The sequence below is a fragment of the Sphaeramia orbicularis genome, chromosome 1 (genome assembly GCF_902148855.1).
Source record: "Sphaeramia orbicularis chromosome 1, fSphaOr1.1, whole genome shotgun sequence".
Taxonomy (NCBI): Eukaryota; Metazoa; Chordata; class Actinopteri; order Kurtiformes; family Apogonidae; genus Sphaeramia; species Sphaeramia orbicularis.
This window is the reverse complement of record NC_043957.1, coordinates 48,649,378-48,666,733: the sequence shown is the minus strand read 5'-3', so window position 1 is coordinate 48,666,733 and position 17,356 is coordinate 48,649,378. Positions and strand designations below refer to the sequence as shown.

Sequence of the window (17,356 nt, the reverse complement as noted above, 5' to 3'; positions counted from 1 at the left end):
TAAAATTGAGGATTATTTGATCAAAAACAGAAAACTGAAGAAAAATTGACTTTTTCAGCAAAATCTATCATTAACTGAACATAAACCAAGTGTGTCCATCCACTGTCATTAATTCAACTCCATGGGTTTTACTGGTGAATCAGTGTTGTAGAAGATGACGGTGTTTCCACGTTCACTACGGAGCCTCTGAACGTCCAAATGGGTCATATCTGATGACCATGAAAGATGACAAACTGCATTTTACACCAATTATTCACATGGATTGATAGGATTATTGGATAAACAGGTATTAAACAGTTTAGATCAATAGATGCTTTTGGTCAATGGTGGATGTTTGAGTCTTCATGGGTTAACACAACAGAATATTTGGGGGAAAGGGAGTAGGGAGACGTATAAACATATAAAGTCCTACCGTGGTTTAGTTGTCATTTGTAGCTTTTTTTGTGGTTTTCATGTCCAAAACTGGTTATTTTTATTTCAGTCAACAGGATTCCTTTTCAGTGGTAATTTTAGTTCTAGTCCTATTTCTGTTAACAACAACAACAACAAACTCTGCTGTGATTCTGATGCTCTTGTCACAGTAGAAGTATGAGAGAAATGTATGCTTTGTTGCTCCCTTTGTTGCCTTACTGTATGTCAGACGTGGATTACAAATGTGACCTGTGTCTTCTTTGTCCTGTTTTCCCAGGAGGCACACGTGACAGATACGAACACAAAGAAGTTACCCAGTCACCTCAATGCAAAAACACCAGCAGCAGCTCCCAGGATGAAGGTGCATACTTTTGCAGAAATGCCTTTCACTGTGCCTTTGTTTGAGTTTACGTGCTTTAAAATGCATTATTGTTGTTTATGCATAACATTGCCAGGTCAAACTTGCTTGAAACCTTCAAATTCCTTTACATAGGCCCATTAACACCAACCATGTGATCCTGTGTGACGTGATTAACACAATATGGGTATGTTTTGGAAAAGCTGTTTTCTAACGCCAATGCTGTAGGGGGTTCTGTGAGCTTTAAGGATGTTATCAGTGTCAGCTGACTGTGTATACAGGCTGCAGTTGAATTTGACTCTTGACCCTTTTTAACCCCTAAAGACCCAAACATCTACCGACGACCGAAACCATCTACTGATCTAAAATGTTTAATAACTTCTGAATCGCTAATCCTATCGATACATGTAAATAATTGGTGTAAAATGCATTTTCTCGTCTTTTCATGGTCATCAGATATGACCCATTTGGACATTCAGAGGCTCCGTGGTTACCATGGAAACACCGTCATCTTCTACAACATTGATTCACCAGTAAAACACATGGAGTTAGACCAGTGACAGTGGAGGGTGACACTTGGTTTATGTTCAGTTAATGAGAGATTTTGCTGAAAAAGTCACTTTTTTCTTCAGTTTTCTTTGTTTTTGATGTAACAACCCTGAAATTAAATCTGAGCTTTTATGAACATCTATATGAGCAGTAAATTAAATGTAGGAAAATACCTGATGTTCACTGAAAAACCACAACATACATAGGATAATATTACAATAAATGGTGATAAATCTCTTAAGAAATGTTAAATATAGAGAAAAATCCATTTGGAACTGACACAAAAGTAGCACCGGGTCGTTATGGGTTAATTAGTTTTGTCTTTAAAAATAACATGTTTGAACACTTGCATTTTCCCTTTTATGAAAGAAGTAGATGGAATGTAGAAGTTTCTGAGCAAACATGGCTGCCACTGTGACATGTTAAATTACACATACACACATACACATACAATTAATGATGTACAGTGAGATTAAAAAAATGTAAAAAGAAAAAGTTGCCTTAGTTCAAAATATAACGTTATAGTGCTTGCACATTGCTTTTGTTGTGAATTGGTTGTTCTTTATAAAGAAAACAAACTGAATTGAGCTAAACGGAATTATATATACAGTGCTTATAAGACCACCTTTCCCTTTTTGTCTCAGAGACCATCCAGCATCATGAAGTGATTTAATGCGGACTCTTTCATTTTCAGTGAGCTCTTGATATTTTATCATTTTGAAGAGGAAATTAAGATCAGAAATTAATCAAGCGTAATATTCAACCACATTCAACCACCTCAAACATTTTATTCTGTTAAGGAATGCAAATAAAAAAACATAATTTGACATTGTAATTAAGAAATAATCGTGAACTTTACAATTTTTTAATTTTTTTTGTGAAACAGTAAAGTTGAATATTCATGCATAACAATGATAATTAGATTTGCAATAAAAATATCATTTGGTTAAAGAGCTTCTACATACCGAGGCATTGACTATTACAGAAACATAAGAAAATCATTTTGATAATTACCAGTGCTGTTAATTTAGGTCAGCTGTGGCATAAACCTTACATTGCGTGGTGGTTTAATACATTTGTTAAGCACTGTATAGAATTACATATTTACTTTTTTTTTTTTTTTAATTATTATTAATCATTTTTTATTTTTACTTACAAAATCACAGCAACAACAAGAATCTACAAGTCACCAGAAATAAAAAAGCAATTAGCAAAAACCAAAACAAACCAAAAAAAGACAATAGCCATGAGGGAAAACAGAAAAAAACAAACAAAAAAAAACTGATAGATGACAATAGACAAGAACCAAGACAATATACAAAAATCACAAGAAAAAAAAACATATTTACTTACTGTAAACACATTCACCAGTGTTCATCAGTATTACCTTCATGGCTGATGTTGGCTTTGATAAACTGGCACTGCGACATTTAATATCTTTTCTTTCTGTCTATATATAATTTCCAAGGTTGGACACATAAATCCAGCAGAAAATGCAGAACCTGCGAACAATTCTGCAGCCAAATCGCCAAAAGCGAGGCCAAGGAAACACAAGGTACAGTTTGTTGCTGTCATTGTGATTAATTATTCTTGTTTAAGGGCTTGACCTAATGGCTTACTACAGCCTGTTTCTCACCTTTTCCAATACATACTTCCCTCTTTCTTATCAGCTGTATTGCCTTGGTGCTGATTAGCCGGAGGTCATCTGTCAGACAGCCTCTGATGCTTGTGGCCTTGCTGCTCAGTCACATGATTTAATTTGATAAAGGCAATCTGCTGCAGGAAACAGCAACACACTTATTTGCAGTGAGAGACTAACAAGAGCTATGGTATGCTTTTCCAGCTGCTGTTACAGATGAGTGATGCCACAAAGATGATGCTCTGCAATTATTAAACCGCAGAAATTTCCTGTTTGTTTATATGAAGTAAAAAATAATTTAGAATGGAAGACGAGGTCAAATAGAGAGCTGTGTTCAATTAACTACAGTCTGAAATTAGTGAAATTTTGCCCTTTTTAGATTAGATAGTCATTTTTGCCCGTCCTCATGTTGTGTAGGTACAAAAGTTTTCCGAGGTTAGCTTCAGTTAAAGACTGAATCTTCGTGTCTAAGTCATGTGAGGTGCTGTTATAAACAAGATCTGATATCCTAGATGTGGTATAAGAGTTGCGAGTGTCATTGCAGATAAAAGAAATGCTGATTGACAGCAGGATAAGCTGCTGCAGTATGACACATTGTAAAGCGCTTTGGATGCCATCAAGGTTAGAAAAGCACTGCATAAGAGCCACCTCCGATCTTATTTGGAGGAGACACACATTGTCTTACAGTTGAGTGTTGCTGAGACCAAGACCGGATGTCAAACAAAGTCATTTTCTCCTAATTTTTCTTTAATATCAAAACATTTAGAAGATATATGGCCTTTGAAAAATGAGTCTAATATTTTGTTTGGTGACTAGGTGAATGAGCCATAACCTCTTCTCTTATTCTTTGCTCTTATTACAATGAATAGATTCAAAACCTGGAAATTTTGTCGTAAAGAGAGGACGGTAGTAGTGAAACTCACATAACACAGATACAGGAAATAACCCTTGAGTTTTCCCATAGACGGTGTATAAATGCAAAACAAATCCTCTCTAATGCCACACATTGGTTTAAATATGTCTAAATAAAAATGAAGGATGAAACCAGAACATACTGAAAACATCACGTAACAGTGTAAAAATATAAACCATCAAGTTATTTCAGCTACTTAATAATGTAAAATCAGCATTGCCAAAGTCATGAAATGTGTAAACAGAGTAATAACAGCTGCCTAAGCTAATTAGCAGGCTAGCTGATAGATATAATTCTATACATATAAATACATCCGCTAATGCAGCTAAGCTACACTTGACACACTCCTGTCAATCACATCAGCCACTCTCTTAAATATGCAGAACTTCTTGTAGGATTATATCAAAATTCACAGAGCATACAGTTGCCATAGAGGAGGAAATGAACAAAAAAGACTGAGATAGATCCGCCTTTTAATTGAATATTTAAAGCCGATCTGAAAACTGTAAATGCTTTTTCTTGGTTTACGGTCGGCCATTCTAACATGGGGTTCTATGGGTATTGACTTGCTTTTGGTGCTAATCCACAGTTAGTTCACTGCAGATTACATCACTTTCACATTGTCTTTACTTTTCAGTTATGGAAGTTGCCACTGGAGCGTACCATCCTGTTTGTTTAAAACACTAAACACATTATAAGTTCAGTACTAGGGATGTCACGATACCAAAAATTCAGGAATTGATACTGATACCACTTAAAGTACACAATTCTCAATACCAAATCGATACCACAGTAATAAAAAAAAAACAAAAAACAGAAGAACCCATAGACAAGAAATACTTTAAATATTTGCATATAAATGAATATTGCTGTTGCCTCTAACTCTCTCATCTGTTGCACTGTCAGTCACAGTTTACTGCTTTGAATGCACAGACGTGATTGGCTGAGTGGTATCACGTGGGATGGTTCTAAATACATGTAATTGGTCTGTGCGTTTCCTCATTTACTCTACTGTAAGCTGCGCCGGTTAAAATAGAAGCGCTCCACCACCAGCTGTAGGTCCAGGTCTGTATGGGACGGCTTCAGGGTCCAGACCCAGACCGCGGTTCGCCTGTTAGTGACTGCTGGTATAGTTTCTTATTGTCAACATTTCATATCGGCAGTGGTCCGAACAGGCCAGGTTGTAAAAACTGCATCAGACCATCGGACCAATGCCAATGTGGAGCCCTGATAGTATCACATGTCAGATGTTTAATGCAGAATAATGGAACTCACCTTGAATTCTTTAAACAGATCTGGGTGCCTGTCTCCAAGGTGCTTTACTAGGTTCATGGTATCCCCTGCCTTCGTTTGAATTTCGCGGCAGCGGTGTTTACACAGTTGCTTATGTGTGTCCATAACCACGTCGTGGTCGTCTACCTGAAAAACTTCCACACATGACTTTTGGTCCTTTTTTGTCGATTAGATAAGGCGGAGCATTAGCTGCAGCTGTGTCCATTCTTTCAGGAGTTGCTGTACCTGTTGCATGTGTACTGTTGGCACATATTGCCCCCATCAATTCCGGAAGAGTAGTAGCCTACCAATGGTATCGATTCTTACATCAGGCATTAGTTTTTCCATTTATTAAAAAAACGAGTGTCGACGATTCTTTTTTCATCATAGTATCGAATGGTATCTTGAGCATCGGTTCTCATGACATCCCTATTCAGTAGATAACATTTGTGTATGCTCCTGTGTTTACATTAAATTTGTATTGGAATCTAGGTTGTCTTAGCTGTTGATTGTTTGTTGATGGTAGTAGATTCCATTTCTAAGTTTGTGTTACACAGTGTTTCCACTTCGGAGGAAAAGCAGAGAGGCACTGGGGATTTTCTCTGAAAAACTGGCCTAAGTCCTCCATGTAGAAATAAGTCCACAGGCTGTTATTATAGATGCAAGCAGCCAAGACAGCCATCAACTTAGAACGGGAATTATGTAATCTAAAAAAACAACCAGCACAAAACAGACTCTAACATAAACTTAATACAAGCACACAACCTTAGACAAATCTTGTATACTGAACCTTTGATATGAAAACAAGTTGTTGATTTCTATTGACCGCACAGTCTGTGATTCACTTCCGATACAAATTAGAGTGGCTTATCCACAAATGACGGGACTTCCTTAATAATTTATCAAAGCGATTAATCATCACTATTAATATTAACTTTTATAGCTCCATTTTCCAAAACACACACCTAGAGAAACACAAAGCTTTCCACCTAAAGAAAGGCTAGACTAAAAGAATTATCCTTGATGTTTGCTGGGGTTAAGGTCAGCAGGGACTAGAAAACCTGAGACATTTAGATTTAATCACTCACAGATTGCAGAGATGCACTCAATAGTTGGAGGTGTAAGTGTAATGAGTCAGTACATGACACAATATTTACAAGGCCCGGGGTGAGGAAAAAACAAACAGCCACATAACATATCCATTACCGTATCACTTTGTGAGCCCTTAACATGTCTGTTTTATCTGTTTGATTTATGATTGATATGTCATTAAAGGGCATGGATGTCTGATAGATGATCTTTGGACACGTAAGGTTCTTGCTGAATCTGTTGCTGTCGTCTACACACAGACTGGTTGATTAGACAGTAGTTTATTTGCAGACCAGCTGTTTCCGTCTTTGCAGCAAATTATTAAACCTAAACCACAATTGCTCTAAAATAAAATGTTGAGTTTTAAATATTCTATTACTTCTTTAGGATTTTGAGATTTCAGTCTCTGAACTTCACGTTATTGGTTAATCCATGGTTTAGAAATCAGGCCATATCCCCATTTCGGGCTGTCTAGCTTGTTTGCCATCTGGCCTGTTTGACTCCTACATGTATTTTTTTTTTTTTTTTTTAAATTTGGTCTCTTTTCTATGTCAGGTCATTCCACGTGAAATGCTTAGTTTGAACTATTTTATCCAATTTTTTAGTGAATTTTCCATTATGAAATGTTGTGTCTAGTCAAAAGTATTATAGTGGTGGATTAAAAATGGATTTTAAAGGCCAATGTAATTATATCAGTTCCTACAGGACAAAGCTGATTATTGGATATTAAGATAGATATTCTTAAAATCATACAACACAGCTGACTTTATTACAACCCTGATTCCCAAAAATGTGGACCACAGTGTAAAATATAAATAAAAACAGAATGCAGTGATTTGCAGACCTCATAAATCCATGTTTTCATCACAATAGAACAAACAGCCGCTAGCAACCAAAAGCATTTACTGATCTAAAATATTTAATAACTTTTGACCCACTAATCCTATCAATACATTTAAATAATTCAGGAAAAATTCAGTTTCTCAGTTTTTCAGTGGCATCAGATACATTGTGTTTGGACATTTAGAAGCTCGTAGAAACACTGTCATCTGCTGCAACATTGGTTTACCAGTAAAACCAAAGTAGTTTGATAAATGAGGGATTGTAGACATTTATTTTTACATTTCATTTATGATATTTAAAAGTCATTTTTTTCAGTTTTATCTGTTTTTGATACAGTTATAACTTTTGAATTTACTCTGAGCTTTAATGGACATATACAGAGGATTAAATATCTAAAAATATCTTACTATCCCTGAAAAATTCAGAGGATAATTTAATAAAAGGTAATAAATCACTTAGGAAAGGTGAGATATAGAGAACAATTCATTGGGAAATCACCATAAAAATAGTCCTCGATCTTAAGGGTTAAACTATACCATTTTTTAAAAAATAGGTCATTGTAAATGGCATCAACGCTTCCCCTTGCCTCAGTCTGTCTCTTTATTTATACCTTAGAAGTGCATTTACAGCACTAATGTGCCTACTAACTAGCAAACAAACAGCAACTAGACATCATTTGGACATCTTTATTAAAGGAGTTGGCTGATAGAAATGTTTTTTTTTTTTACCCTGGTTTGAGTTTTCCATTGCTTTTCCATGATGTCTTCTTTAAGTATGATGAAACAGCCCCCAACCCCCACTTTTGCTGTATGCTCTAGTTTTTCCTCCTCTTTGGCTTTCTGTGAATTACAAATTTAGCCAAATCAATAACAATACCTGGAGGGGTTCTGTCTGTCAATTCCAGGCCCCGCTAAAGCAGCTCATGGAGCTAATTATATCCACCCATTAAGTGCACCAATGATTGTCTAAATGGAGTTGACATTCATAGATTTTAGATCATCCCATTAGATTAAACCCAAAATGGAAACATTCCATTGGTAATTGGAGTTAAAAAAAAAAACCAAAAAACAGTTGTCCATTTAATTCAACTGACAGAAGTCTGTCCAGATCAGAGCCTCTTTTTAGGATTAGGTTTGTTGACCATTATCAATACTAAAACTATTGGCGTCAGACCCATTACATACTCCCGTTACCAGAGGACAAAGCCAGCCAGACTACTTTAGCCGACACACAGCCTCTCCTCATATACTGTTGGAGAAATCACTTTGATATAGTCTTCGACGCTGCTCTCAGCTATCCTTGAAATTGTGCAAAAATGCAGAAAGGAACACACAGTGTTGCTGTAATTAGGTTAAGGTTCTTCTCCTACACGACAGTCGGCGGTTCACGCAGTTTGCACCCACTCAGGGTCAGCACGGTAAGAAAACATTGGTCTAACCTTACAGCTTTACAGGTTTATCCTCTTTTCCCCTCTCGTGTCTTTTGTGGTTCTTTTATTGCACTCTGCCTCACCTTTGCCTCAGGAGATCCTCAATGCATGTTTTATTGTAACCTGAGCAGAGGTTGACAGCTTCCTGTGTGGTATGCAGTAGAATAAACTTGACTGTGCAGAAACGTCTGTGGTGGAGCATCGTTTACCTCTCATGCCGTCTCATGTTTACAGTCACGAGACTCACCTGTTCTATTTGTAAAACAGGTTAGGAAAGGGAAGAGTGACGGCATGGCTCAAGTTCTCCCTCAGCCCAGACAATCTGTCGGGTCACCCCACGCAAGGCCTCTCTCCATACCGATAGTTTTGCCCCTGACCTCAGAGCTGAGGAGCCCCAGCCCAGAGGTGATGGAGGCAGCCTCAGTGCCGCTGACTCGCCAGGACCCCCCAGGCACTGCCTCGCCACACCTCCACCTAAAAGTCAGCCCCTTCGGCAGCATGGAAGACTTCAGCAGGTTAGAACATGCACCTGTCTCTGACAAAAGTAGAAATCTTGCAAATATCAGCATATGAATACATTAGTAAACCTTTCAACTAGGGATGCATAATATATCGAAAAAATACTGTTATCGCGATAATGGAGTGTGCAATATTCATATCGCAAAGATGTGCAATCATTTACTTTCTTTTTTTTCATTAACTTTCTGTTTTACACACCATGGGGTACCACAGTGGTTTTCTCTACCACTCTAACATACTAGTTTTTCTGGTAAAAAAAACTGTAATAATGCTACTGCTGCTGGTTGAATGAAAGTTTACATGTTATTAATGTTGAAAAGATGTGAATATTTTTAGAGCACAACTTTGGGCAGGGCGTGAACACTTATGTTTAAAGATTTTATTTTATATGCAGTATTTACCAAAGCAGGCAAGCAATGGAATAGTGTTTTGTTAAAGCTCTTACATGGCGGCACTTTTGTAATTTTAAAATGCATCCATGCCATTTACACATTGTTATATTTGAACAAAATGACAAAATATTTGACTATGTTTGTGTCTGAAGGTCTATGGTAGCAGCATCACCAGGTTGTGGGACAGAATTGTGTAACTGATTGTAGTAGTACAGTATTTTATCTGGAATTATAAATAATTGACTCAGCATACAAACAACTGGCTCATTTAACATGTTTAAGGAACATTTTTCTTAGTAGATGAAATTGGAATTTCTTTAGGTGAAGGAGAAATATCACAATATTATTGTTATCGCAATGCTGTACACTCATATCGTAAGTTTTGCCAATATCATGCAGCCCTACTTTTAATGTCTGCTCTCTTCATGTAACTACATCTTTAAGTGAAAGTTCAATTCTCAGTTTGGGTTAGAAGTAACACTGGATGGGAAGTAAGAAAGCAATTACATGGAGATGGTTAAGCCTAATTCTGCCTACCTTAGAGGACTGGATTGGAATTATTTTAGAGATATACACAATGGAAAAATTGACCTATCAATTAAGAATCCAAAAGGACAAATTTAACCAAATTTGGGATAACTGGATTTTATTCATAGTCCCCTTTGTAACACACTTATTTAATTTCTGACCGATTGTCGATGATCATTTCTATGACAGCGACAGCAGATGACCCCCCCCTTGATTTCTGTACACAGTTCCATATGCCTTGTTCCATCTTTAATTAAGTTGTATCACAGAGTTCTTTAAGTGAGTATATGAGCCCCATCTGGCTATGTTTATTCTGGGCAAACCAGATAATCCTTTGGAGAATAATGTATATCCATTGTGTTTACCTGAATGCAATGGCTGTGAAATTTAAGCTATTGAAGGAGAATGGTCACTACAAGGATGAATGAACTTTGATCCATGATCCGAGGCATTTTATTTTTGGGACTCGTTTGCCTTATGGGCTGGTGAAGTGCATCTTCTTAACTCAAAACAAAAACTGGAATTACATTTGTCTCTTTTTTTTACCAATGTCGATCTGCTGGTGAATTTACCTGTTCATTCCAAATAATGATACAGTGAAAAAAAAAAGAAAAAAAGAAGTAACACTAGAGCAGAACGCCTGTTTTTATTATGTGGCCAAAACAAAACCTAAATTATATCAGTTAGGAATGTGCATTTCTAGCAGTGAAACTGCATGGGTAATATGATATATTAGAAATGTTTATGAATCAGCTACTATTCCATTCACTTTATTCCTGTTACAGTGCAATACAATCCATCATGATGCGATGTAAAACAAGGTGATTCAATGTGATACAGTGCTATGCAGAAAGCATATGATGCTGTGCAATTCAGTAGATACTTTCATTTGATTTTTCCTGGGTCTTAGCAAATAGTAAAATAACTATAAAAGCTAATTATTTTACTCCACATTTGTTTCTCTTTAACTCCAGCTCAGTATCTCATTACCTCCACCAGGAGGTATTGTGATCGCTTTGCTTTGTGTGTTTGTGTGTTTGCGTGTGTGCGTGCGTTCGTACATGTTTGTTTGTTTGTTTGTTTGTGTGTGTTTGTTTGTTTGTTAGCAAGATAACTCAAAAAGTTATGGATGGATTTTCATGAAATTTTCAGGAAATGTTGATACTGGCACAAGGAAGAAATGATTAAATTTTGGTGGTGATTGGGGGGGGGGGGGGGCAGATCTGTATTGTCGGAGGTCTGTGCTCTCCAAGTGCTTTTCTTGTTTATTCTGTATCTCATCTTAATCTGCTAATGTTCTGCTAAGTGTCCAGTTAAATGTACATGACAAACCTCAGCCTTGACAATAGCATGGTATTTTGCTTATTTGTGTTAGAAATATTCATTGGCAACTTTCAAGATGAGAGATGCTGATATTGATCCCATATCTAAATACAAGAAAAGCACTCAGAGTGCAGACCTCTGCCAAGACAGATCTGTCTCCCCCCACCCCCACCCCCACCCCCCCCATCACCACCAAAATTTAATAATTTCTTCCTTGTGCCAGTATCAGCATTTCCTGAAAATTTCATGAAAATCCGCCCATAACTTTTTGAGTTATCCTGCTAACAAACAAACAAACAAACATGCAAACAAACATGCAAACAAACACACAAAGCAAAGCGATCATAATACCTCCTGGCAGAGGTAAATAAAGACATAGGGCCTCTGGTAATAACTAAATAGCTTTTTAGTGATGCAAGATGAAGAGGTAGTGTATCTCAGTTTCATCCTGAGTTATATTTGATGCAGACTATTTTAGTCAGGGCTCTCACATCTTTAATTTTTATGCGGATGATGCAAACTTAATCATCACTATCAAAGAAGTCTCAGATGCAATTCCAACCTTTTTTCTTATCCCCTAAATCCGTCATTGTTGAAATGTTGAATGTTAAGAGTTTTTTAGTGCAATAAGTTTATGAGCCATTTTGTTTTTAAAACATTTATTACATTAACAATTTACATTCATAAATATGCAATAAAGTATTTACAGTAAAATCACATATGAATGGTGAAAATACAATATTATTTATTATTCAAAGTATTCGAAGCTTCACTATACAAGATTCACATATTGTGTGTTCACATGATGTTGTTTTGTGCTGGGAGTGGGACCTGTCATTTCTGTATATGAGCTACATCTATCTCCATCCTTGGTAACAGCTTGTACAGTGATTTCTACACGGGAGACTTGGGTTGAGATTTGCCTTAAAAAAATCCATACACTTGCACATGAGTGTTTACGTGCTTTTTTTCTCATCCTCTGCAAAGATAAGAAAGTAAATTATATAAGCACAGTGCGCATGTGCAATCTTTAAATATTGTTTTTGTAAATTAAATACAGGGCATGCTGCCAAATCTGGAACAGAGGCTGCCTAATGATTTTACAGTCATCCCAGTCTTATCTGTGGGCATGATTCTTTATGGCTTCTTTGAAATAAAAACTAAGGCCACAAACAGAACAAACTTTGCCTCATACCCAGTGCTATGCCGAACCCTTGTGTTACCATTTCCTTTTACTGTTTCTACTTGCATTGTGATACCCTAGGAGGGAGTAGCAGTGGTAAATAGGTTATGACCACTGTTTGCGTAGGTGATGTATTATCAGGCCAGGGCGAAGGTGAAGATTGAGTTGAGTCCCTGACAGCACAGTGATCAGGGATCTAAGGCCCAAGCCCCGCGGCAATGCGCCTTTGGCATGCAAACAAGCCTATTATAAGAAGCTGAAACTGGAACCACTGGGTGTCGAGTGTCTCCAGTCCTGGAATAGCAAGACCACCACTGTGTCTGTTGTTGGGGCTCTCTCTGCTTTAACCAGAGGCTTAGACCAACATTAACCTTGCCTGTGATCACACCTGCAGGATTTGTCTTTTTGGCAAACTTTGCTTTAGCTATCCAGTTTATGCAAATAGACTGTCAAGAGAATTAGTCTCAGTGTTAGTGCCAGAGCATATAATGTGGAGCAAAACAAATCATCAGGATGTACTCAGGGTTAGGTTACAGTTGACATTGTTTGTGTAGTTAACCAGTAAAACTATACAATTTGGTCAATATAATAAAAATAATGATTTTTTTTGGTATTATTTCATCATTACATAATTGCTCTTTAATCACGCTGTGACCAGCCCTCCCTCCTTTTTCTGTCATTATCACTATTAGGCAGCTACTCACGTCACCACTTGAACTTTGTGCAATGCTTGGTCAAAGGACCAGTGTTGCACACCCAGCGACATCCTCTGCCAAAAATCCAAAAGTTTAACACTTGTGTCCATGCCACATTAACCGGTGCCAAACGGAGCCACCTGCTGCTGCTCATATGCCATATAAACACAAGATTCTGCTGTCAAGTAGGTAGAGAGATAGATTGTTCAGACCAGTGCTCTACTGGTCCAAAAGGAGTTGCACAAATCACATTTTGTCAAACCGATGAGTAAGACACTAGGTCTAAAATACAGGTTGAATATTTCAGTTTTGATTAGATTATATTAGTTTAGATTAGATTAGATTAAATTAGTTTAGATTATATTATATTACATTAGATTACATTAGTTTAGATAAGATTAGATTACATTACATTACATTTGATTAGATTAGATTAGAGTAGTTTAGATTAGATTAGATTAGATTAGATTAATTTTGATTAGACTTTATTCATCCCACAATGGGGAAATTCAATGGTCAAGGCAGCAACAAAATAAAGTGCAAGAAGAAATTACATTCGATCAGATTAGATTAGATTACATTGGTTTAGTTTCGTTTAGATTACATTACATTACATTTGATTAGATTAGTTTAGTTTATATTAGAATAGTTTAGATTAAATTAGTTTAGATTAGTTTAGTTTAGATTACATTATATTAGTTTTGTGTAGATTAGATTAGATTAGATTAGATTCAGTTCGGTTTGATTCGATTAGATTTTATTCATCCCACAACGGGGAAATTCAGTGGTCAAGGCAGCAACAGAATAAAGTGTAAGAAGAAATTAGATTAGATTAGATTACTTTAGTTTAGATTAGATTAGATTAGACTTTATTCAGCCCACAACGGGGAAATTCAGTGGTCACGGCAGCAACTGAATAAAGCGCAAGACGAAAAAGTATACATGCATTAAGATAGTGCAACCAAAAACCAACCAAGTCTGTACTCACAGAACGACTACACTTCTGAGTCTGGTAAAACCAACCTCAGTGTTATTGTGAGAAATAAAACATTTGTAGATTTCTCTCTCAGTTAAAAGCAGCTGGTACACAGTAAAACTAAGCTAACATACAACTACATTAACATGTGCTAAACGTTAAACCAGTTTATACTTAGTTGAACTAACTATGGCAAAGCAAAGATATGAAATTAAGCATAACTAAATCATGAACAATCGTACAAACCACCCACAATTCCCTGTTTAACACTAAACACCCGACATACACTAACAACATAACACACTCCGATAACCATTTTTGGATATCTTGAAAACCAGGCTTTCATAATACAGGGTGACCCAAAAAAACAGGAATTTTTGAAGTGCATATTGGCAGACATGAGCAAGTGGCAGCTCTGTGAGACAGTGTCCTTGAGCAAGTAAACACACCCCCATTTTAGTAACCATGGATCAGTGGAACGGGCAACAGCGTGCGTTAGCCATAAAAATGTTTTATAAAAACGGTTCCTTCGTTACACCTGAATTGAACAATTTTCCACACGTTCAAGAAACCTGGTTTCAACAGGATGGCGCGACATCACACACTGCACGGCAATCATTGGAGGCTGTGCGAGAATTGTTCGGTAACCGTGTGATCTCAAGATTCGGTAACGTTCCCTGGCCCCCTAGATCGCCAGATTTGTCCGTTTGTGATTTTTTCTTGTGGGGCTATCTCAAGAGTAAAGTGTACACGACTCGACCAAGAACTCTGGATGAGTTAAAACAGAGAATTCAGGATGAAATTCACAGTGTCCCAGCTGAGATGTTGCAGCAGTCAATGAGGAATGTCAACAGCAGATTTCAAGAATGCATTCGTACAGGAGGACGCCATCTACAGGAAGTAATTTAAAAAAAATGAAAATTCCATCATTGTTTCTTAAATGGCGTGTTTTAAGGTTTCAATTACTATGAATAAAATATTTTTCTTCCATCACTCTTGGTTTTATTGGATTGTTAAAAAGTTCCCATTTTTTTGTCACCCTGTACATGAAATTTTACAGTGAGCTCCTTTGCGTCTAATTTTTTTGCTAGCACGAGAGTTTTTGCTTAGCTAAACCACCGGCTGTACAACATCTTACAACGACAAGGAGCTGTTAGTTTGCAGTGTTATGCTTTCTAAGTAGCTTTGCCAACATCAGTGTAATATTGAAGCACCGAGATGAGAAATGCTGACACGAATTTGGCTCTTACTGCACTAAGTTGAAACACCTCAGCGACCTTTAGTACAACATTAATCAGAGAGTTTAAGTCCATGTCAGCACCGGATACATTAACACATTACATAAAGGTTTAGTGTGACACACATAGTAGTGCCACAGAATGCAGAACTATGCACTGAACCACAGATGCCACTGCACTAATTTATACATACTGCTATATGATATATTATGAGTGCCAGATATTTTTATTACCTTTATGATGATTTTGTTTTGTATAACAGCATACTATATGTAACGACACTATACACATACACCACAGTGCTAATGGACTATTATCATTAAGGCTAATATTTAAGGTTAATATTCTAGCATTTTTCAGTATTGTGAAGGGTATGAAATAACCATGTCATGCTAATTGTTTTGTTATGCATTCTTACATGTAGTGCCAAATGTAATACATCTGAGGTGGCAAAGCTTTCTTTGCCGCCTCAGCGTACCACTAAATCATAAGGTGGATTACCCCCACACCCTAAAATCTTTCTTGTCAGTTTGTATCAAGTGTCTGATCTAGAGCTTACATGACCGGGGGACTCCAGGGATGTGCGTCATCAGACTGAACTTACTGGTATTTACAAATAGACACCTGGAAATGCACAGACTCAAATGATTCTACCATCTGTAGTGGAGGACAGTTCCTGATATTCAGCAGTATCAAATTGGTAAGTTAATGACTTCTCAGACAATGCGGTATATCGAAGGAAGTTTACAGATGACTTTGAGAAAAGGTTTCAGTTTCAAGAAGTGGTGAATTTTGAATTTACCATATACCCGATAATTTTCCATAAGTGACCGTCAGCGTTTCGTATCTGTATCAGCTCTCCTCCCACTTGTCGGCTTGCTCTCACTTTCCATAGGTATGTGTGGACAAATCTGTGTCAGCATAGTGTAACGCAAACAGCAGCACGGCAAAGTAGGCGACCTCTGACACAAGCACATCTTCAATTTTCTACAACCCAATTAATTTTAAAGTTTCATTTCATATTTATCTTTCTGATATCACTTTTTGGCATATCCACATCTCATTTGTCGGCATTGTTCATCTCTTCTTTACTTATATTATAGTTAACACTGACTAGAAATCACTCATCACTCTCAGAGGCTCTCATTTCCTCTGTAAAGCATATTCACATTCAACATGTCAAATCTTAACAAAAGACAACAAAGCTCCTTTTAACCCTTTCATGCATAGTGGTCACTACAGTGGACTGTTATTCTACAGCTGTTCTCTTGTATATTCATGGTTTTTATTGTTTTATTTGGATATCAGCTAACACAGTGGACGCTTATGCACCATCCCAAACACTGCAATTCATACCATTACTGTAATTTTGCTGTTCTTGATAAACCTGATCTGCAGTAACATGTTTGAGTGTAAATCAATTAAAAATCAGTCTTTTTTTTTGCATATTATCTCCATTAAGCGAGTAATAACTAGTATTAGAGTATGTTAAAATGTGAGAAAACATCAGATTAGCGGCATTAAAAATGTTTTTATTTCATAGTTTTCACACAGTATATAACTGTATTATTGTTATTGTTATTTTTGTCACTTTAGCTACTTTAACAAACTTGTTTATATTGTTTATATTTTTATCTCTTTATTTTTCTATTGTATTGACGCATACTGTCTTATACTGCTGTACACACTTAAGTTTCCCCCTTGGTGGATCAATAAAGTTTATCTTATCTTATCTTATCTTATCTTATCTTATCTTACTTTCTGATGATGGGTTTTAAATACATGTTCCTTTCCTTCAAAAATTCAATGTGTGATGTCCAGCTGAGTGGACATTTTTGTAACTCCATGAAAAAAACGTTAATTAAAAAAAAAAAAATCAATTGCATTGTTTTTTTTTTTTCATTCTTAAAGAGGAATAAAATCACTCAAGACAAAATATTGACTAAGGTTCTCATAATTCATGCATGAAAGGGTTAATAAAATTGTTTGTTTAATAATT

The 17,356-nt window shown here is 36.6% G+C and overlaps 1 protein-coding gene across 1 annotated transcript in view; it reads left to right on the top strand.

Annotated features, from left to right (window-relative positions):
- fam13a (family with sequence similarity 13 member A) overlaps positions 1-17,356 on the top strand; it is a 108,932-nt gene that overhangs the window by 32,853 nt on the left and 58,723 nt on the right. Inside the window, 3 exon segments of the mRNA XM_030140327.1 lie at positions 689-772; positions 2,787-2,873; positions 8,771-9,018. Coding sequence (XP_029996187.1) covers positions 689-772; positions 2,787-2,873; positions 8,771-9,018 — 419 coding nt within the window.